General features: G+C 33.3%; 3 protein-coding genes across 5 annotated transcripts; 1 reads left to right on the top strand and 2 right to left on the bottom strand.

Moving 5' to 3' along the window:
• The first annotated feature begins 424 nt into the window (after positions 1–424).
• Positions 425–3244, top strand: LOC114422066 (50S ribosomal protein L7/L12-like). The gene is made up of 2 exons (XM_028388257.1): positions 425–551; positions 2293–3244. The coding sequence occupies exon 2, from the start codon at positions 2383–2385 to the stop codon at positions 3031–3033; it is 651 nt and encodes a 216-aa protein (XP_028244058.1). The 5' UTR covers positions 425–551; positions 2293–2382; the 3' UTR covers positions 3034–3244.
• Positions 3245–5029: 1785 nt separating this feature from the next.
• On the bottom strand, positions 5030–12138 carry LOC114422065 (ent-kaur-16-ene synthase, chloroplastic). Of its 2 annotated transcripts, none has more exons than XM_028388254.1 (14): positions 11861–12138; positions 11263–11315; positions 10671–10956; positions 10419–10599; positions 10025–10242; positions 9821–9941; positions 9470–9567; positions 9158–9381; positions 8951–9063; positions 8765–8863; positions 6419–6634; positions 6167–6308; positions 5591–5836; positions 5030–5515 (listed from the first exon to the last, which is right to left on the bottom strand). In XM_028388254.1, exons 1-14 carry the CDS (start codon positions 12003–12005, stop codon positions 5153–5155), a joined length of 2505 nt encoding a protein of 834 aa, XP_028244055.1. In that variant the 5' UTR covers positions 12006–12138; the 3' UTR covers positions 5030–5152. The 2 variants fall into 2 exon arrangements, with proteins under 2 accessions (XP_028244055.1, XP_028244057.1); XM_028388256.1 differs by having other exon boundaries at positions 10671–11074; positions 11861–11927.
• Positions 12139–14085: 1947 nt separating this feature from the next.
• On the bottom strand, positions 14086–18649 carry LOC114422064 (ALA-interacting subunit 3-like). Of its 2 annotated transcripts, XM_028388252.1 has the most exons (9): positions 18569–18649; positions 18350–18462; positions 17610–17668; positions 17405–17479; positions 17207–17317; positions 17002–17120; positions 16397–16694; positions 15546–15835; positions 14086–14484 (listed from the first exon to the last, which is right to left on the bottom strand). In XM_028388252.1, the coding sequence occupies exons 2-9, from the start codon at positions 18423–18425 to the stop codon at positions 14430–14432; spliced, it is 1083 nt and encodes a 360-aa protein (XP_028244053.1). In that variant the 5' UTR covers positions 18426–18462; positions 18569–18649; the 3' UTR covers positions 14086–14429. The 2 variants fall into 2 exon arrangements, with proteins under 2 accessions (XP_028244053.1, XP_028244054.1); XM_028388253.1 differs by having other exon boundaries at positions 17002–17072; positions 18350–18579.
• Between the last annotated feature and the right edge of the window lie 3359 nt (positions 18650–22008).

Below are 22008 nucleotides of genomic sequence, written 5' to 3'. Positions count from 1 at the left end.
TGTTTTTAGTTTTTGGTTCGTTTGAAAAAATATTTTCACTGAAAATGAAAACAAAAATCCAACCAAACGCATTTCCATCACCATTTTTTATTTTCAGTGAAAATGAAAAACAGAAAACAATCAAACCAAACGCCCCCTAAAATATCTAACAAAAATGTATTTCCTTTGTAGTACATGGGGGTGCAGAAAAATAAAACATAAATATGTTTTAGTAACAATGAAAATGTATTTCTCTTTTGATTTTTTAACACCCCTATATACTACGACGGAAATATGTTTCCTATAAGAAAACATATTTCTGTTGATGTCCATTTTGGGGTAAAAAAATTGATGCACGTGGAGGTGAGGATAGCAATTTCCATTTTGCATACTTAACAACTTGATACAATATACACGGGCCAGCCCAATGAAAAAACTCATACCTTCAATTTTTTTCTTTTTTTATTATTTCAATTTTCTCCAAACCTACACATACTGAAACGAGACTTTTCAGTTTTCACTGCATTTCCGTTGGCTTCGTTATGCGACTGTGAGCTCAGATTATGACTAAGGTAAGAATTGAGGTTCTCCATTTTAAGCTCATATCAGTGCTTCTTCATTCTGCTCAATGATTTTAGGATTTCTTCTTTCTGGGTAGCCATAAGCTTGGGAAAACAATTTTGGGTGTTTGCCAAAATGATTTTTTTTTCTTTCTTGTATTTGATTGTGGGGTGTATGATGTTTGTTTTACAAGTAAAAATTGTGTATTATAAAAAAATGGGATTTATTCTTTTATTGTGTTTATAAGCATCTTGGATTTGGTTTAATCGATTCCTCGTAGTGATTGCCTTGGAACAATGATTTGTTGCTTTTGAAGTTTAATGTTCTATCTCAGCGGCAAAAGTTTAATTATTTGTGTAGTATTTTGTGGTTGAAGGTATTTAGGAATTAGTGATTCAGGGGCATGTGGGAAATAATTTCTTTGTTTGTGAGGATTGGTTGCACTTGAATCTTGCTAATGGGTAGGAGAAGCATGGCTTGAGGTGGAGTACTTTTCTTTTGGGATTGTGTTGAATCAAATTTGGTGGAGTAGGAACCAATTGGTTTTTAATAATACCACGTTGTATGTAGAGGGTATTGTCAACAAAGTTTTGAGATTGGCTCAGGATTCGGTGGCTGCTCTTGAAGTCAGCATGTTGGATTCTAAATCCGTGACTAGACGTGTTGGAGATATAGGTATAAGGTGGGAACCTCCTTGTAGGGGTGAGGTGACCATTAATTGTGATGGGTTCCTTTGTGGATGCGGGTAGAAGTGCTTCTCCTGGGTGTGATTCAGGATGGGTATGGAGTTTTTATTTGTTGCTTTGCAATTAAGCTCGGTGCTTGCTCTATTCTTTCCGTGGAGTTGTGGGGGTATTTTTCCTGCTCTAAAATTGGCTTGGGAAAGGGGCTTCAGGAGGATTTGTGCTTACTCAAATTCTAGATGTGTGGTTCGTGTTTTGAGAAAATGTTGTTACTTCTCTCATCCTTGCTACGGGTTGGTTAAAGTATCCATAATATTTACAATAGATTGGTCATATTCGTTGGGTGCATTTTGTAGATGCAAATCAGGTTGCAGATCAAATAGCAAGTTATGGGATGTTGTCATCCACTCAAAGTTGAGTCTTTGATATAGATCTGGATTTTATTTGTAATGAGTTATGAGCAGATTATGCTTGTATTAGTTTTCCTAGGGGTTTCTAGTTTTTTTTTTTTTTTAAAAAAAATTTGCAAGTTTTTTTTACCCTTAATTTTCATAAATTGGTGTTCGTAAATGTGCATTTTTTAGGGTGAGGAAGAGATGGGGGTTGAGAACTTACTTTTGAGCTTAATGGTATTGTGTGATCCATGTAGTCGAGCTCACCTAGTCGTTGTTGTGTTAATTGTTGTAACTTGTAAGCTGCTTACGATTTGATTGTGGGGGTATGATGAAGGATGTCTAGGAATTTGTTAGTTGTGTAATTTGTGGTTTTATGTGTTTCTTATATGCTGATCATCATTCTTATACTTTCATTTTGTTAAAATATTTTACTTCATGTGGTTTCTAAGTGCTTCAAGAACTATTAGCTTCTATGAAATCATCCATGATATGAGAAAATATGCATTGTATTTGGTTCATCTTTCTTTATGATTTAGTAATTTGCTCTGAACGATATGCGAGTTTTAGGATTCTTTCTGTTTATGTTCGTTGGAAGCTTGAGAAATATAAGATTTACAATATTTGGACAATGATGTTTAAACAAAATGTTCTGTTCTCTTTTGTTCTGCTTTCAGGATAATTATTTATTGGACTAGGAGGAGTTCACAAGGTGCGCCAAACTGAACTGATTTTCCATTGAGATATTGCTGCACTACAAGCCAAGAATGAGCTTACTTTTAAGAATAAGACATTATTTACCCAAGGGTTTATGTAGACAACCTCTTCATCCAACAGTAGTGCGGCTTAACGCTAGTAACTTAAATGTATTTTCAAGACATTTTGGTCAACCTGCGAGGAAAGAGGAGGAGGATGATGTAGAGGAAGTGGAAATTGATCAAAAATGTCTCCCAGCTGATTTTGATCCTGCTACATTTGATCCCAATGATCATCGAGGCCCTCCATCAGAGAGAGTTTTCAGGCTTATTGATGAGATTGCTTCTCTTACGGTAGCTGAAGCTGGAGAATTGGGTCTCATTCTCATGAAGAAAATGGGAGTGAAGGAGATGCCTAATGTGGGATTTATGAAAGCAGGAGCTGGAAATTTGGCTGGAATGGCAGCAAAAGCACCAACAGCAGCCAAGGAGGAGCAAAAGCTAGAAAAAACTGTGTTTGAATTGAAACTGGAGTCCTATGAAGCGGCTTCCAAAATTAAAATCATCAAGGAGGTCCGGGGCTTTACTGATTTAGGTTTGAAGGAAGCAAAGGATTTAGTGGAAAAAACACCTTCTGTTATAAAGAAAGGTATTTCAAAGGAAGAAGGGGAGCAGATAATAGAGAAATTGAAAGCTCTTGGTGCAAAGGTTGTTATGGAATGAAGTGATGTATGTTGTTTCTTCCAGCTTTCAATATTTTAGTTGTCTGAAATTTAAAAAATTTCAGATCGTTGGCAAGTATACTGCAAATTTTGCTAGTGCTTACATTGTGTGTTAATTTTTTAGCATAAACTGGAATTTGATTTTATGCAGGTTTGCAACATTATTCATTATTTCCCTCTCAATGGAATAAAAGTATTATTCCTACAGACGATATTCATTTGCAAACATTTATTAACATTACTTTCTACAAGTAATTAGTGTTTTCTAGACCTTTTTCTTATATCAATTGAATTTTGCAGTGGTTACCAACCATGGACACTTACAATCTTTGAACCTGTGATAGGCTGCATCTTTGAATTAACTCAAGAAGCTATTATTAACTTATAGCTAGCATACGAATTGAACATACAAGAAACTATTATTAACTGAGTTTTGTATCCTGTAAGTTTTATTTTGTTATCATGCATAGAAGGAAACTGAACATCAGTTGTAAAGATCTGCTAAATTGACGAACAATGCTTACTGCCAACAGATGCTGAGAATGAAATAGTTGTTTCGAGCTCTAGAATTTATGCTTTCCTCTCTTTATTGATAACAGTCAACTAACAAGTGATATTAGTGGGAGATGCTAAACAGATAGTTCCCGCATTTATTATTTCTGGGTGACAAATGAATTTGATTCCAGCTAAAGAAGTTTGTAAAATAATGTCATCTCGGCCGTGGATACTTTAGCTTGGAGGTGCTCCAAGGGGTGCTTTGCTCATTCCTTGGATGAATTCTCCCTCTTGAAAAGTTTTTTGGTGGATATTCATACTCCTAAAGTGCCTTCCATCAAGCAGGTGGACTGGCGTTTGCCGGTGGCTGGCTGGCATTGTGAAGGTGAACACTGATGGTTCTGCTAAGGGTGCCCCATGGTTGAAGTGTGATTCAGAATTGGATATTGCTGCTTCTTGGATGATTAGAAGGAGATGGAAAACCTGCCTTTTTTCGGTGTAAAGATATATAGGTTTGTTTTGTTCTCATATATACAGGTGGGTAATTCTTGCGTCTATAGGCTGGCTTAGGAATAAAATGTCTTTAGTTATTGGGTTTTGGCTTGGTCCCCCAATTTGTGCATTCTCTTTTGATCCCCTTTTAAAGGTATTAGGTGCTTGTTTGCTGCCTTGCTCTCTTGCGGGATAGCTGCAGCGCCAATTTTATAAGAAAAAAAGAAAAGTTTGTGAAAAGAGAAAGTTCAGAACGGTTACTGTCTTTCATATCAAGATATATAGTTCTAGACTCTAGTATAATATTAATGACAGAATATTATCATGAGTTTGAAATAGATAGATCATACATAAAAAAAAAAGCTTCCATTTTTTTATTTTTTGTATTACGACTGCCAGACAATATTATAAGGAAATGATAACAAGTGCCCTTAAAGCACTAGTTTAGGAAATAAAAAAAAAACAATAGAAAAAGTATTACCAACACATCCCATTATGATTTTTATTGCAATTTTACCAGTATTTCTGATAAAAAAATTTCCATTTATTTGTTTCTTAATCCATGCCCTTATGACACTTGTTAGGAATATCCCTTATTATAAAAGAAAAAATAATAATTTTATTGTGTTTAGTTTCACTTTTCTACTATTTTTAAATATCCACTCATGATTAGTTAGTTGGTTATTAATCATTTCCAAAATAAACCTTAGTATTGCTGTTTGATCTTACATTGCACGTTCAAGTTTTAAGATTAGCATATATTGTTTGCTGATTTATTTTATCAAATTGATGTTAGCACCACTCCCTTGCCTACCCCAAGTTTAGTCACTATGCGGGTCACCAGACAAGGGAGCCAATACACAAAGCAATTAAGTAAATGACATCTCTTTTCAACCCTTCCATTCACCAGAAAACGTTACAGGGATGCATACTTAACATTTATGGATATGGATTGGATCCTGAGACAATCAAGACAAAAAAAAAAATGATCATCATGAAAAGTAAAAAACTAAAAGTAAGAGAAAAAAATAAATTGGTAAAAAGTTAGGAAAGATTGGGACATTTTGTTCATATAGAATGATCACTCAAAAGCAAGGGCAGGTCTTGCTTGTCATGTGTATGTACAAATTGGACTAGAGCATCAGGTCATTAGTGGCTTTGACAGGACTAAGGTTCTGCTGAGAATGTACTAACAATTCATTAAGGATGACAGGTTTTTTAAGTACTGCATTTACACTAGAGTGCATCTCGTGTGAAGTAAATCCATCATCCTTCATGTAAAACAGGTGCAACACTTTTATCATTTTCCAAAACAAATCCTTGCACTCTCTGGGAACTACACTTCCTTTTTCCTGCAAAATTAATCTCAGGAGTTCTCTTCTCTTTTCTTCAGCAATACCCTTCATTTCTTCGGTGGCATCTTCTGCAGTAATAACTCCATTGCCATGAGCAATACGCAAAGCCAGCACATTCAATTTCCCTTCCTCGGATTCTCTCTACAGAAGAGACAAAAACATTAGTCACCATAAAACCAGGAAGGGAATCAAGGAGCAGGGATGTATTATATATACCTTAAAACTGTGAATGTCATTAAGAAGACGGCCACATGTGCTCATGAGCTTATAGAGATAGTTCAACTCATGATTTTCTGTGACTTCATCTGAAAGCTTAGGTCCAACCAGATAGAGGGCCGGAAGGACAATTGGTCCTAAGGCAAATGATATGTATGCATTTTCCATATAGTCACCAATTGTTGGCACAGTCTTGGTTCTCAACCACTCAGCTTCTCTAAACATTGACTGGACCAAATTCAACCACTGTAAAAAGTAAACAAATTCAATCCATTGGTTAGGAAAATTATCATAACTGGGAGAACTCCAATGTAAAATTTCATGTCATTGAAGTAAATATAAAAATAAAGTGTCGAACTAATATTCATTAATATGAAGAACAGGCAATTGTTAAGGTCTTGGGGAGCACAATATTTAGCATTAGAAATTTTCTTTTATTTGAGGGAGGGGTGCAGAAAGGTTTCAGGATTTCACTTTTCATATTCCTCAAAAATTAAACCATTGACAATCAACTACTGAAAAATCAAAATAACGTTAGTCAAAAAATGCACAGGCAGAAAGACAGAAATGTCTCACAATTTTGATAACATTGTTTTTCACATTGCGTCCTTGCTGCTTGACTGATTTCTCTCCAATCTCACAAACTGTGCTGTGAATTGCGGAAAATATTATCTTAACTGTCTCAGAACAACAAACAGTATTGATATCTACATCCCACCTGCAGTTCAATTGTCAAGACGTCATCTTTGTGCATGAAAGTTGTGAGAAAATTCAAATATAAATCAAGAGAAGGCCATTTCAATTAATAATAGAAATAAAAGAATATACTTCTCAACTAGTTGAATAAGATTCACATGTTCCTCTTCAGAACCCCCAACATCAAAGAAATCATCAACAACTGTTGTGAGCACCCCACTTTTCGCCCATGATATGCGAGCATCAGAAAGTTCAGGGGAGAAAATAGTAGCTGCACAGGAGAAGTAACAATAAGCCAGTTTCTGCCTTGCAAATTTTAGTGTGTCTAGTCTTCTCTCAACAACCCACCTGCATATGATAGTGTAGTACATTTAGATCAAACTTGAGAAAATGTGATAGGACAGTTATGTGATGTGTTGTATGGCAGTTAGGTGTGTTCCTTAAGAGAGTCCTTGGGAGGGATTTGGCCTGTGTTAATGTTCTATGTTACAAATTCTGGTTTAATTCCAGAATTATTTCTTGAAAATCTTCCAGATTGTGTGTTCAAACTTTTAAGTCTAACATTAGGCCCGACCTGTGGGATGCCATCGATGAGGATGGACTCAAGTGGAGGGATTTGCGAAGCAAATGGAGCAGATTTGCAAGTCAAAAGAAGAAGCGCAGAGATGGAGCAGATTTGCAAGTCAAATTAAGAACAATGGGGAACACAGTGGAAAGAGATCCTTGTTGAAGGAGACAGTGAACAAAAGGTCCAAAGATCGGAGAACAAGATGCAGGAAGTTCAAGCCATACTAGAACTCCTGTACCCCGTGATCCACACGTCATGGATGTTAAGTCAACCAATTATGAAGATGAATCATTTGAAACACTGAAGAAGGTGGAGCTACCCAATTTTGATGGGAAGGATCACATTGGATGGTTGGCTAGAGCTGAGAAATGTTTTGAAATCCAAAATACCAAACTAGAACTGTAGTGCCACTATTTTTTGTTTGTGTGGAAGGAACATCGGTGCTTTGATTCAGATATTTGAGGAAGAGGATGTTTGAGAGGAATTGGGAAGCACAGAAAACTGAATTGTTGAAGAGGTTTTCACCTAGTGATGCTGCAATCCCATATGAGCAACTTGATGCCTTGTACCAAAATGGCTGGGTAGAAGATTATGTTCAAAAGTTTGAGAAATTGACAAACTGCCAGAAATTTCCAAATAACAACTAACAAGCGTTGGATTATATGAATGGCTTGAATGAGGTGACAAGAAGAAGGAATTGTACTCATGACCTACAGGAAGTGTGAAAGGCCATTATCTTAGCAAGATCAATCAATTGAAGAAGAGTTATATGGAGATAGTAACGGGTTTGGATTACATCAAGCAGTGAAACCTGGTTCTATTTGGCCAAATCAGACAGTTCAGGGAGCAATAGCCAAATGCATCAAGGTTTTTATTTCATGCCAGGGCATGGATTCTGGATATAACCCAGCCACAAGAAGTTCAAGCCAAATGGGAGATACCTGCCTGAACCAAACTCAACTAGCCAAATAGGCTTCTTCTGCTGCGAATTCAAATAGCAGTGTTGGCAGCAACAATAGCCAAACAAGGAACCAATTCAGGAACAGAGGCATGAGGCATTAGCCATACCAAGAGTGTGCTCACAGAACGGAAGGACACTGCTTCTAGTGTGACCAGCCCTCTCCATAGATGTCCTATGAGAAAGCTTTAAGTGCTAATTTGGGGGGAAGATGATGATGGAATTGGAATTCCAGAAGGGAAAATTGAAGCTTCTGAATCGGTGGAGCCTTTGGTGTCCACTGAACCGGTTAATGATAAAACAGTTTCCTCATTTCAGCCTTGATAGATACTCATTAGTTAGTTAGATAATAGAATAATTGGAGTTAGTTAGTTAGTTGAGGGCTGGAATAATTAGAAAAATATAACATGTTTCCTATAAATAGGAAGAGGGGTTGAGAGGAGTAGTAAGTCAATTGGAGAGTTAGTATTGTGGCTAGGGAGAGTCCTGGATCTCTTGAATATCCAAGGAAATTGGGCATTCTTTCTGTTCATCAATAACAGTATGTTCTTTGTGTGCTCAACCTGAACCAGTTTCTATCATTATCTGATGTGTTGTGTGGCAGTTATGTGTGTTTCTTAAGTGACAGTTTTCTGATTTATTGTGTGTTAATTTGCTGAAGTTGTTTTGAAGGAGGAGACTCCTAGTTAGGGCTTAGGCCTATCTTAGTATTCTGTCCTACAAATTCTACTTCAGCTCCAGAATTCTTTCAATAAAACCTTCTTGTTTGTGCGTTCATACATTTGAGTTTAACAAAATTATGTTTCTCAGTCGAAATATGAGTTGGATTCTATATTTATGATACATATTTGAATGAAGTTTCTAAAAAAACCCAGCATAAGTAGTAGCATGAACAAAAGAACCCAAATGTATATCTTTGAAAATTTAGAATGAGAAGAAAAGAAAGATATACCTTGAAAGCTGTTTCAACTCTTCAATGTGTATCGCTTGGCAGATATTGAAGTCTTCTACTGCTAGCTTTAGAATTTCTTGGTTTGCAAGATTGCAAGATCTGGACCATACTAACCATCAAGAATTTGATCTCAAGAGAAAGGAACAACAAAGAGAACTTGAAAGAAGGGAAACAAACTAGCAGAACCTATATGATGCTTTTAAAATTCTTGTTTCTACTGTGTTGTAATGCTCCATTGATCTCCTGTTTAACAATCGCTCCAAATTTGCATGATAAGGAAAATTAAGAACATCCTTGATCTAAAATACAAAAAACTTGCAGCTTTCAGGAAGGATTATAAGATTTATAAAACTACGTAACTAAAGTTTTTGAAAGATTAAGACAAGAAACTACCTCTAGGTCAACATAACTACGAAGTTTATCAGCATATAATCTGTAAGGGGAGGATTCCTGCTTCAGAAGATGTTTTGTCCACAAACTTTGTCTCACCAAAATTGATTCATCGGGATGTATAATGGCTTGTGAAGCCCTATATAGCTCTATAACAGCACCAACATCCTTCAAGTACCCTTTCAAGGATTCAGCAAATTTATCTTCAGAATATTGATAAAATGGATCTGCAAAGACAATATACAGATTAGCTTCTTTGGCCTTGATCTAAAAAGCAAAAACTCCTACCTACTTAAATGTTTCAAACGATCCAACCTGAAGATACATCATAGCCATTGAGACGCAACATACGAAATGCCATTGCACAGGTGGTGGGGTCTAAGAATATATCTTCCACTCCTTGCATCCAATATCTGTTTTTTTTTTTTTTTTTTGCAAATTATATATACTGAGGGATTCAGCGGATGAAAATGATAAGTATTTATGCTTTGACAAATGTTTGAGTGTTTTGAAACTTACTATCAAAGGGTCCTGAATACTTTAAATAGAATGGTATCTCTATATTTTCATCACATACTTTTATAATTTCTTTCCAACTTCTCCATTTACTGACATAATGTTAATATTTTACATAAACAGGTGTATGCGCCTCAAATGGATTATTACCTGAATATTTCATCCAATACACTTCGAATTTCCTCTTTGAAATGATGATTAATACCCAACCTTTCAAGACTATCAATCATACAGAGACGGGCATATATATCCAGAGGATAAGTTGTCGGAACTGATTGTATTTTCAAAACAAAAAGAAGGCCAATTAATCTACAAAAATAGTAAGTAAAATTAAATATAATTCTGGAAACATACCTGCATTTTCAAACTTTTCTAATACGGATTGGAGGTAACCAAGACATTCAGCATTCTTATGGCACTGAAAAACAGCTGCCGTTGTAGCAGGTGAGTTAAACAACGATCCATTCTTTCTTTGATATTTCATGATTGATTTCCAGTCTTGTGATTCCAGCATTCCTTCTGAAACATATGCTAGATATGCTCTCCTCCCATCTGAATTGCTTTGACTACCTCTATAAAGACATGCACCAGAAAGAGGTCAGCTTGGGCAATTTAAGCGAAATGAAGAGTAAGATTTCTCTACTAAATTCTTGGCACCAAGAAGTTGGCAAAAGGAACCCAAGGATCAGAAATACTTCGAAGACAGGAAAAACTTGAAATATATACAAGATAGAACCCAAAATGCTACCTGTGGAGCTCTATTTCTCTCTTCTGGATCATTGCTTCCAAGCTTGTAGCTCCAATTGGGAGGTTAATGCCCAAATTTTGTGCATATTCAATCATAGAAGGAAAAAGTATACCAAATCCTATGGGAGGGTGTTGATTCTCATCATTGATTGAAGTAATGTTTGATTGAATAAAACGAAGACCTGAAGGAATATTAGTAAAGTTTATTTATGTAACACCAGAGAAAGCAATAGTTAGGATAAGAGTAAAGTACCCCTATTAATTTGATCTTCACCAACACCCCATTGCTTTAATGCAAGGATGCTTGCTAAGGTAGACAAGAGAGCATCATTCATCAATAATGGATGGCGATCTGGAAGACCCCAGGAACCATCTAAGAGTTGATTATACAACAACCAATTTAAGCACTGAGGGAAAAATGGGGTATGAGGAGAAGCCGGAGAGGGAATCATTGCCACCCAAGCGGTATCATATGAAGAAACAGAAAGTTCAACCTTGTTAAACAATTTCCTGATTCTTTCTTTGGAGGCCTCATGGCACTGCAAGCAATAAAACACACTTCATTCCCTCAAGGTTTCAAAAACGGTCCACAACTGTTGTGGCCGCAATGTCAAGGCTTTCAGAGTCGTTGTGACTGCCTCACGACTACAATTGCAGCTGCAAGTTTCCGTAATATCAAGATTTGTGATGAAACTACAACCACAATTGTGACTGCAATTTAAAACCTTGCTTACAATATCTCTATATATCTGTATCTACCTATCTATCTATCTATCTATCTATATTTGTGTGTATAAGATCAGCACATGCATGTTTGCAAACCAAAAAAAAAGGCATTGTCATACCAAGGCTGTACTGTTCATTTTCTTCTTCACACATGACGCGGTCAGCAAAGAATCTGTTAAAAAGGAAATCATATCAGACCTACCTAGGAGTATTATAAGGAGATGTGCATAGCAATCCAACATTGAAATAAAATTAAAGAGGAGAGTAACATCAAATCAAATATTTAATTTGGATTTACTATTTCCCAACAATAGATTCTGCAACTTGTTATAAGCAGTAAGAAATCAATACAAGATAAAATCCTTTAGGTTTTGTCATATCCCAATTGTCGGTTAAGTATGTAGACATATTCACAGAAAACATAGAAATTCACATTTTTTCACCCTTCTGTTTATATAAACATTTGTCCTTTTATATACTGAAGAACACAAACAAAATAATCAAGCAAGCAATAAACACCCCAATCTGGACCCAGAACCACATTAGAGAAAGTTTGCCACTGCAAATTCCAAAACTTGCTAAATGCAGCAGCTTCACCAAACTCATGCAATGAAGAATGAAAAAAGAAAAAAAGAAAAAGAAAAATGATTCCATTTAAAAAAGGGAAAATCTGCATAGCCCTTTTGGAACACAGAGAGAAACAAAGATGAAAAGGACCTGAAGTTGAAGAAGTGCAGCAGAGAGGAGTGGTGAGGTGTGAGAGAGACATGGCATCATCCAGTGAGTGAAAGAAAATGGTGTTGCTGCTGTTGCAAACACCAAAGTGGGGGCAAGTGTAAGTGTGCAACAAAGTGAAGTGCATGTGATTGTGTTAATGTGTTGTGTAGTGTGTAGTATAATAATAGTAATATAATTAATAATTTTATGAACAGAGGAAATAAAAGAATGACTGTGACCAACAGGTGTACTACACTACAGTACACAGGTACACGACACTATTGACGAGGTAACGAATTCGGCGAATATTTCTTTGGATCTTTATGACATTAATGTGCACTATTGACATGAGTTCTACAATTGCTAACTTTTTTAAATAAAGAGGGTAGAAAGTTTTTGTTGAAGATTAATTTGGAGTTGCATTGAAAATTACATTATAGTGTGTTATAATAAAAAAATTCCACTTTAAATATTTTATCCAGTGTCCTAATAAGGAACTTGCTAGCATTTTTCTTAAATAAATTCTACCAATCAATGTCGAAATTCTTTTTGAATTTATTATATTTTATTGATTGAAATTTATTTAAAAATGTAAAAACTTGATGAGTTTTTTTATTATTTAATGATTGAAAATTTTACCTAATAATAATGTGTTAAAAAGAATATACCAGAGACTATACTTACAATACTATTCTTCGTAGAATACTAATTAAAGAATAAGTAAAAAGTTTTATTGAAATATAAAATAATAATGTTTATTGAATATTTAAGATTTAATATTTTTTAATTAGTATAAAGTCTTTTGACTAAAAAAATCTACTGTTTATATTTTATTATTTTTATTTAAATATAAATTATAAACATCAATTTCTAACTAAAATTCGCAAAAAAAAAAAATTGAAGAAATAAACGTAATTTTTTTATTAATACATAAATATTTATCTATTAGCTACTTGATCCAGACTAGCTAATTATTTTTTATTAATACATAAATTTTATTTTTTATTCAAATGATATAGGAAATAAATAATTCATATTAGTTTTTTATTTCAAGTTTTTGAAAAACTTTTTGATTTCATACGACAATAGCTATCAATCAACCAGACGCTTGACAGACCATAAAAAAAAAAAAAAAAAAAAACTCCTTAGATATAATAATAATTAGAATAAAAAAAATTCAGTCACTTATACTTTCCATGAATTTTGTGTTTTACTACCCGAAATTCAGTCACAAATTTAACAAACTCTAATATCATGTAATTTAGTCCCGAAATTTATATAAAAAAAAGTTTTAGTCTTTGACTTACTCCTCAATTTGTGCACTTTTTTTAATTTCAAGCAGTAAAAAAGAAATAAAACATCTTTTTTATAATAACTAAAAATCATCAGATTTTATAATAATTATATATAAATATGTTTATAATATAATTTCAATAATTAAATATATAAATAGATCAATTAGACTTAGAATCATGCACACAACGTATAATTAATCCATCATTAATAAAAAATACGCTATAATTAATCCATCATTAATAAAAAATACGCTTTTAACATCAGTTATTAAAGAGTTTCAACATCGGTTAACGTTATTAAAATCAATTTTTTTATTAATAAACCATCAATTTTTTTTATTAATAAATAATATTAATAATTAGATTTATAAATAGATAAATAAGATTTATAATAATATAAAAAAATTAGCTACTTGGGAAAGATGATGAGTTACAATAATTTTTAGGTTGATTTTGAAAATAAAAAATGAGATGATTAGTCACAATAATTTTAAGACGTGTTTAAAATACTTTATACAAAATTTACATGAATTCTATGAAAATAAATTATTACTTTAATGTTTTTTAAATTTATTTTAATAATATTTTAGCATGATTTAATTATTAAAATAATTTTTTAACATTTTCAACAAGTTTATAAGAAAATAAATTTTATGGCATTAATGTAACATGGCTCATTTAATCTTTGTTCATCTTAAACAACGTTATTTTCCAGGTACCCTCTCACTAGGTAAAAAAATCAAAATACAGAGCAATTACCATATTTGATTATCCAAAAAAAAAATGATGCCAGTTAGACTGACTGATGGCATTGATGTAGAGATAAAGCACCGGCCGTTTTAAGATAATTTTCATGGAATAAATTGTTTTTCTCCAAAAAATTAAAATATAGCCTCTCCTAATAAACCAACTTCATGAAGGGGAACATGCAAACGTTGAAGGGGCATTTCCCCTATTTTAGCTCAGCAAAAGCTAACCAAAACCAAAGAACTATTTTCTCCAGGTTGTATGAAATGCAACTAGAACATATATTGGGACACTATATATTATCAGAACATACAACATATTTTAATTCTGATGCATAACACAAAAAAAGAAGAAAAAAAAGTGTTTTGGTTTTCTTGTGTTGGGGAGAGGAGGGATAAGAACACCTAAATTCACAAGTACTACTAGTAATTGGGTTAACATTAATGTACAAAACTACACCCACATCTGTAAAATACCCAAGGCCTATAATCATGGAAATAACCAACGAGCATAGTGAGTTTCTTTGCTCAGCGCCCTCCTGGATTCCTATTCCATGACAAATATGAGGGATCTCCAAGTTGCCTACAAAGACAGATTGAAAGATAAGTTAGGAATTAACAATAATAATTCAAAATTGCCACTTCAAGTGGCTGTTGAGGTATGAATAAATTTTAATTATCCAACAAGGGGCAATTTGTTTAATCTTTTAAAAAAAGGTGATTATATGAAACTGCTTATTTTAGCTTTTTTTATCTCCAGAACCTGCTACTTTTGACATCTGAGAAAAGGATTTTTTTTATCCTTTTTTCTGAGTAAAGAATTAAAACAAATTTTCTTTTTTGAGGTTTTTGCTTCTTCTTTTTTAAATCATAATTATTATAAATTTTAAAACATATATTTCAATTCAAAAAGAGCTTAGAACAAACAGATCCTAAACTAATTTACACAATCGAACAGATATGAATTTTAAATTGTACAGTGGACACTAACAAAGAAATCGATGGACATTGAACAAAAACATGCAGCATGTGTAACAATTTTGTCATCGCATCTAAAACAACCTCAACCTTTTTTCCTATACAAGTTCTAAACATGGCTTTTTAATCATTAATATCTGAATTATATACCTTGAATAACACTAAAGGGAGCTTCTCTTCTTTTTTTTTATAACAAACTTGGTAGTCCCATTAGGAAATAATATCATTTTTACTATGCAGGAGGAAGAAAACTCTCATACCAGACAAGATTTTCTAATAGACAGAATTAACAACACACTGAACATACAAGTCACAAATATTATTTAGGTTTTAATCAAATTGCCTATGTAATCAATGCAGATTTCAGAGTTAAAAAGGGAGAAGAAAGGGTTAGGAAATAAATGCTCAGGCCTAATACTCCAATTAGTCTAGGTCTGATGGCACGCTGTGTGTGTGCCAACTTTGCTGGTAACAAGTCACAAATAGAAATTCAAGTTCCATGTGCTAATGTGTAAAACAAATAAATGCATCCAACCCCATTTTTGGTCAAACAAATAAAAAATAAATAAGCAGTAAGCCCATGCAAGGTGCCCCATGAATTTCTGTGCTGTGAAAGGAACTTTCATGGTCTGAACCACAAAGCAATGAAGGATTTAAAGTATTTACCTTGGCTTGACAAAATATACAATGGTAAAAGCCAATGCCAAAAAGAAGCACAATCCTCCAACAGTGAGATAGGCAATGCCAAGGAAGTCATTCTTCCCACCAAGCCAGCTAGTAGTTGACAGAACAAGCTTTTTCTTGCCATTAAAACTGTACGTGTTGTAGTTATTTTGCAGTGTCACAGTTATGTTATCACCTTCATTCAGATCCACCTCTATCTTTCCATACAACTTCCTAAAAGTTGGCAAAGCAGCAGTTCGCATCCAGACAATAAGATCCTCCTGCTTACTCAACTGTTCCATAAATCATTTAAAAAAAGTGAGCTTATTTATGTATTCACATTCTATGGTCAGATTTAGGTATCTCAGGAAACTAATTTGACCTGTAAAGTGTATTTCTAGTACCTCTGGTACTCATTAATATATATATTTTATCTTTGCTGATAAAAAAAAATTAAAAAAGTGAGCAATATATCCCATTGATGAAAACTAGACTGTGAATACTTGTACTAATCATAAGATGAACAAAAAATATATTTGAAATAATTGAAAAGTTGAAAATGAGGAATATGGAACAGTGGAATTATTTTCCATGCGAAAAGTCATTACTGTATGTACAATATGAGAACCAAACTGCCAATAGAAGTACTAACAACAGCAGAACAACAATAAATAAACCAAAAGATGCAAGCTTAACACAAAAGCCCATGCAAGGGTAAACAAAGGCTAAACTAAGACTGCACTATCAGAACAACATTTAATTACATTGCTGAACTTTGTGAAGAAAAATATTATACTTGGATAGAAGTTTAATCCAATAGTCCAATCAAAACAAAAGCTCATGTAAATACTCACTGGTATGGATACATTGAGAGTTGCACCACCTCTAATAGCACTACTCTGGAAGTTTTTGGGGAAAACATCTTTTCCAAATTTGTGCTCTCTATCACTCTTCCAGGAGATGCCATTCTTGTTCACAGTCAAATTCTTGTTGTCACGGGAGAAACTGTATGTGTCATTGAATAAACTCCAAGCTATAAGACCACAAGGTACAATTGCCTTTCCATTGGCTATATCTTCAGGCTTACAAGCATTTGTTGAGTTCTCTTCCCTATGATCCCGCAATTGCTCATCACTTCGGCTTTTAACATATCTAAAATTATACAAAATTGCCATGATTGTAAGAAAATAACCAATCATACACAACAAAATCCATTATAATGAATATATTAAGACTGAAAGAGTTATGAGAACAAGCTTGAAAGATGCTTTGCAAACAAAAGGAGTAAAAGCATCAGTTTCTGGGCAGTTTTCCCTTCCAATAATTGTCAAGAACCATTGAAGAAAGGACCAGGAGATCGCTGTTTCTTAAAACCACACTTTTCCCTTACTTCGTAAATGTGGAATTGAAACAACAGAAAAGAATGTAATATGCATGAGAAAAAAGGGTTATTACATACCGGCGATGATTTTGGTAGAAGTTGTCAAGTTGATAGTAGACATAAATAGGCGACTTCATATGCTTGTGCACCTTTTCAAAAGAGAAAAGTTTAAGAAAAGAAAATTGCCTCGATTTGACCTCCATTTATCATCAATCATGGGAATTGAGTTAATAGAAAGATGACAGTAAAATGAAATAGATAAACAGGTGTCAAGGAAACTTACAGGTAGTGATATGTGGCATGTTTTATCTGCAGGACTCTGAATGTATGCTACCTTGTCAGTAACACCATCTGGTATGCATGTTGATTCATACCTAGAAACAATTTCAACAACCTGATAAATACAAGAAAGTGAAAGTTGTGCTCAGCATTATAGACCACTGTAAGCATAAATTCAACACATTATAGCACTCAACATTACCTTCCTTGAAGCAATTAGTGAAGCAACTCCAATAGGAACGAATACAATGCTGACAAGCAAGAATGCCGAAATAACCTGCATGGAAAAACTTATTAAGTGCAAGCTATACCACCACATAAATAAGGACACAAAGATGCATTGAGGTACACATATACTCATGAGCAACAATGCAACGTATTACAAAAATAGTAGTAGGTAATGTTACCGCTCGTGGCGTGAGAATTGGCTTACACGCTGGAAGTTCTTGCTGAGTAAACTTTGAATCTGAGAGGCATTAAATTTTCAAAGAGAACTCTTGTCAGCTCAGTATTCAGTGGGCACCCAAAAAAAAAAAAGAGACAAAGCATTGTCAAATCAGCCAAATGAGATCCCCTGCAGTTCATTTCAAATCTACAGGGTGCGCAGTACACAATCCCACCATTAAAATTAGTCAAATTAAATTATACTATAAGATAAATTTATCATTTAATAAAATTAATCAAAAGTCCAAATTGATGCAATTCACTTCAAAACAGTAGAGAATCACAATCTAAAATAAGCACACACAATCCAACTGCATTGAACTCCTCCATTTAGGTCAACAAACAGACAACATGAACATCGGAAGCTTTTTTAACACCACTACTAACTCTAAAAAGTTCAAATTAAATAATAAATAAAAAGTGGATTTTTAGCTTTACAAACTGTCATATCTTAATGAAATAGAACTCCAACACGGGCACCTGAACCTAGGCATTATCAAGCCTTAATCCTAACACAGAAAAACTCAACAAACCCAAAAAAACCATTTTCTTCCTAACATGAACTCAATTAAACCCAAAAATAAAAAATACGAAATTTCCACCACAAACCAAAAACTTCAACAAAAAAGACAAATGGGTCACTGAAAATTGAGCTCAAAAGTCGAAAAACCACGAGAGATCAGAGAGACTGAGAGAGCCTTACACTTGGGTCGCTTAGTGTTTCTTCTGGCAGCTGTGGGATCGGTGGATCCAGCACCAGCTGCGATCGAAGACGCCATTGTGTTAGGTTTCTTTCGCTTTCTATCTCTCTCTATGCTGCGGAAATGAAGAAGAAAAGAGAGATAAACGCAGAAGATTAGAAGAATTGGAAGGTGCCAACAACAAAGAGAGTCAAACAAAACTACCAAATGCAATTACGCACACTTATTGTTTGGCTGCTTTTGGTTACTTTTGGGCTATGAAATGAGAAATAAAAATCTCTTTTTTTTTTTTGTTGTTGAAAATAACGGGGGAAAACCCCAAGACTGTTTTTGCTGCTTTTGGTTTTGGGTAATAGATGTTTAATAAAAATATATTTTTATTGTTATTTTAAACAAAATTCACTTTTTTTTAGCAATAACAAAATTAACTTAATGCATCCGTGTTTACAAAGTAGACTTTCTCAAAAAATCTCCATTAAATATTATAATTTTACTAAACTCTCTGTATTTTGGTTAAATTTGTGTTTTTGTTTGACAATTGAAAGACTTGTTATTCATTATGGTTTGGTAACCAATTTTGAGTTTGTCATTGTCAGAATTCGTTTTATTCATAATTTGAGTAGGGGCGTACGTGATATAATTCGGTGCCGTTTTAATTTAAAATTAGTTTGAATAAACAAAATAAGTAAATATGGTATGAATTGGTTTGCCTTAAAGTTATTTATCAAATTCAAATCAAATTATTTTTTTATGGTTTGATTTGATTTCATTTTTACTCTGAAAATTTTGTTAGAAAATATTTAAAAAATATTTTAAAAGTTTATTATTAATTGAATAAAATTTGAGTAATAAGTAGTTTAACAATTAACAGTGTACGTAAATAAAAAAAGTTTCAATAATTAAACTTAAAGTAAAATACTAATTATTTTTATGTTAAATAATACTTGAATAATAATTATTCAACTTAAAAGTAAAAATAACACAATACTTATTTTTAAGTTTCAACTATTGGACTAAAAAAATAATAAAATAATATTCATAATACCTTTTCAACCATGAAAACATAGAAAATAAATATTTAATAACAAAACACTAATTATAACAATAGTTTTTAGAGATATTAGTGATACGGTTTGATTTGATTTAATTCGAGTTTCATGTATCAAATTGCAAAATGAATCATGCGATTTGGAAGATAAGAAAACTAAATCAATGACCATCGATTTTTATGTGATTTTTTATTTTTTGGCCAGCTTTTAGTTTTAGGTTTGGTTTGATTTGATTTTGAACACTTCTTAATTTGAGGTTATATTTTCTAAGGGGTTCTTAATTTCATAATGGACTTTGAACTGAAAATTAAGTTGTGTTCAGGTTAGGTGTTTGATGGGGAAATTCCTATATTTGCATTTACACCTTTTTTATAATAGGCTTAAATAACTTTTATTTTATTTTATAATATAATACATTTTTATATATTCTTAAATTTTTCATTTGTATGTCTATTATCTCATACGATTATTATTTTAATCGTCTCCATCATAATCAAGTTAGTTGATGAGGTGAGATCATTACTAAAAAATTATCTCACCATATCTATATGTAGGGGTGCGCAAAAAAAAAAATGAACTTGACAAATCATATTATAACAATCCTAGCAAATGATTATTTTTATAGTATTTTTATAACAAAATATTTTTTAAATTAATCAAATTCACAACTATTTTTGTTTTATTAACTCAGTGAACTTGATGACACCACTTTAACTCGTTGGACATGAATGAATTATTTGTAGTTGTTTGATACTTATTATGTAAAGAACTTTATTTGTTCGAAATTTTATTAGTGACTTTCTTTTGTTTGAAGAGTTTGTTATTTCTGTAATCATGACTTATGTCTTGACAATGGACTAGTGAAATTGTATAACTTGTGTTGTATTTATATTTTTGAGATTATTTAAGGTATGATATGATTTTTTTAATAATTTCTTCTAAAAGTTTATTATTTATAATTTTTTAATGTAGACTAAGTCATGCAAGTCAATTATTAACTCATTGGGTCAATCCTTAAGCCAGTGATGTTGATCAAATATTTTAACCAAGGCAATGATCAATCTGAGCCTGGTAACATCAGTAAAGGAGTATGAAATGATGAAATAATTTTTCAAGTAATAATTATATTATGCTTTACAAAAAAAAATAGTTCATAACATCAGACCTCGATTTTGGCTTTGGCTCAGAGGCATAAATGAGGATAATGAACAAGAATGAATAATGTCTTTACCGACAGATTCTATCTTGCAAAAGTGAAAGATTTTTTTGCATGATACTTAAGTAAATTTGAATTGTTAGATGTGCTGATTTTGAAATCAATGGTTAACATTTTTCTTTTTCTCCTTTTTTTTGTTTATCTTTCCCAATTTGTCGCTGACTACTCCGTTTCTCCGATCGCCTAATCTCCCTATCCTTTGTCATCCATTCTGTCTCCATTACAAACACCACTTTGCCACTAATAGAACCATTGCTTCTCCATGACCATCAATGGCTTTCAAGAAAATAACAAACAACAAGGATCCAACACAAATCAACAAGAAATCCATTCCCAAAGGAAAATGATGAACCATTGTAAAACCTTCCCTTGCATGTCAACACGAACCATCGTGCGGCATTGCTTCCGACCACCCCCTTCATCTCGTCTTGATGCCTCATTCCTACCATATCCAAGGGCGAATGAAACCATATCACCTTCCCGAACCACAAAAACTCAATGTGAAACCAGTAAATCCCATTGTGAATCGTGAAGGAGACCACAAATCATTACAAATCACATAACAAAAAAGGTGAAACTTCTACTAATTGCCCCGTGCCTCTACAGCCACCAAAGATCAATCGTTGGAACGAGGGAGTCTACTTAGATTTGTTTCAATCGAAGCCCAATATTGGAAAAAGAGATCTGTGATAGGGCTTATTTAGATCTACAAGATGATGGCCAACAGAGATGTGTGGGAGGGCGGTGTGTAGAAAGATGCAAGGTGGTTCGCCGCTAGGAAAAATGGAGATCAAAGTGGCTAGGTCTTTGAAGGGGATAGATAGAATGGGTTCTCTAAGGGACAAAATTGGGAAAGTGAAGAAAAAATAAAATTTTAAACCATAGATTTTACATTAAAAAATCTAACGATTATAAATAATTTGCGAACGATGCGTGAGGAGTTTAACTTACACACCGCAACCTTTGTTTGTCATTACCTCAAGAATCTCACATTTTTTTATACCTACCTTTATGAGTCTAGGACTTATGGGTTTTGTGGATGATTTTCCTTCTAGGTAATTCGGTCTTAATCACGGTTCCAATGTTTAATTGTTTCCCTAATAGTGACTAGGATGTCTTCATTATTTTGCTCTATTTAGTGAAAAAGGGGGGGCCTTAACCATTCAGCTAATGGGTAGTATATTCAACTAGCTGATTTGTGAGTTCTCAAAATAAACATGATATGCCACGCTCTTATACTTTTCGTTAAGTGTCTCGTCTTTTGAATAGTCAGAAACCCATTTGATATACATGCCTTTGGTACACTTACTTAATATTTCTCTTTCCTAATAATAAAATATTAAGAATAATATAAAAGATAAAATTAAAAAATCATTATTAATAAATTAATTAATAT

Source organism: Glycine soja, chromosome 8, assembly GCF_004193775.1.
Source record: "Glycine soja cultivar W05 chromosome 8, ASM419377v2, whole genome shotgun sequence".
Classification (NCBI taxonomy): Eukaryota; Viridiplantae; Streptophyta; class Magnoliopsida; order Fabales; family Fabaceae; genus Glycine; species Glycine soja.
The sequence above is the reverse complement of the archived record's forward strand: the minus strand, read 5'-3'. Positions and strand labels throughout refer to the sequence as shown.

Bases quoted from the DNA above. Each gene is read 5' to 3' on its own strand.
- LOC114422066 (XM_028388257.1), top strand. From the start codon at position 2,383: ATGAGCTTACTTTTAAGAATAAGACATTATTTACCCAAGGGTTTATGT.
- LOC114422064 (XM_028388252.1), bottom strand. From the start codon at position 18,425: ATGGCGTCTTCGATCGCAGCTGGTGCTGGATCCACCGATCCCACAGCT. The intron at 17,121-17,206 runs GTAAGTTTCCTT...TGATAAATGGAG, and splicing joins CATGCCACATATCACTACCT to GTCAAATCGAGGCAATTTTC. The intron at 16,695-17,001 runs GTATGTAATAAC...GTATAATTTTAG, and splicing joins TTCTACCAAAATCATCGCCG to ATATGTTAAAAGCCGAAGTG.
- LOC114422065 (XM_028388254.1), bottom strand. From the start codon at position 12,005: ATGCACTTCACTTTGTTGCACACTTACACTTGCCCCCACTTTGGTGTT. The intron at 10,243-10,418 runs GTAGCATTTTGG...ATGTCTTTATAG, and splicing joins AGAGAAATAGAGCTCCACAG to AGGTAGTCAAAGCAATTCAG. The intron at 6,309-6,418 runs GTATATTCTTTT...ATTGAACTGCAG, and splicing joins CTTATTCAACTAGTTGAGAA to GTGGGATGTAGATATCAATA.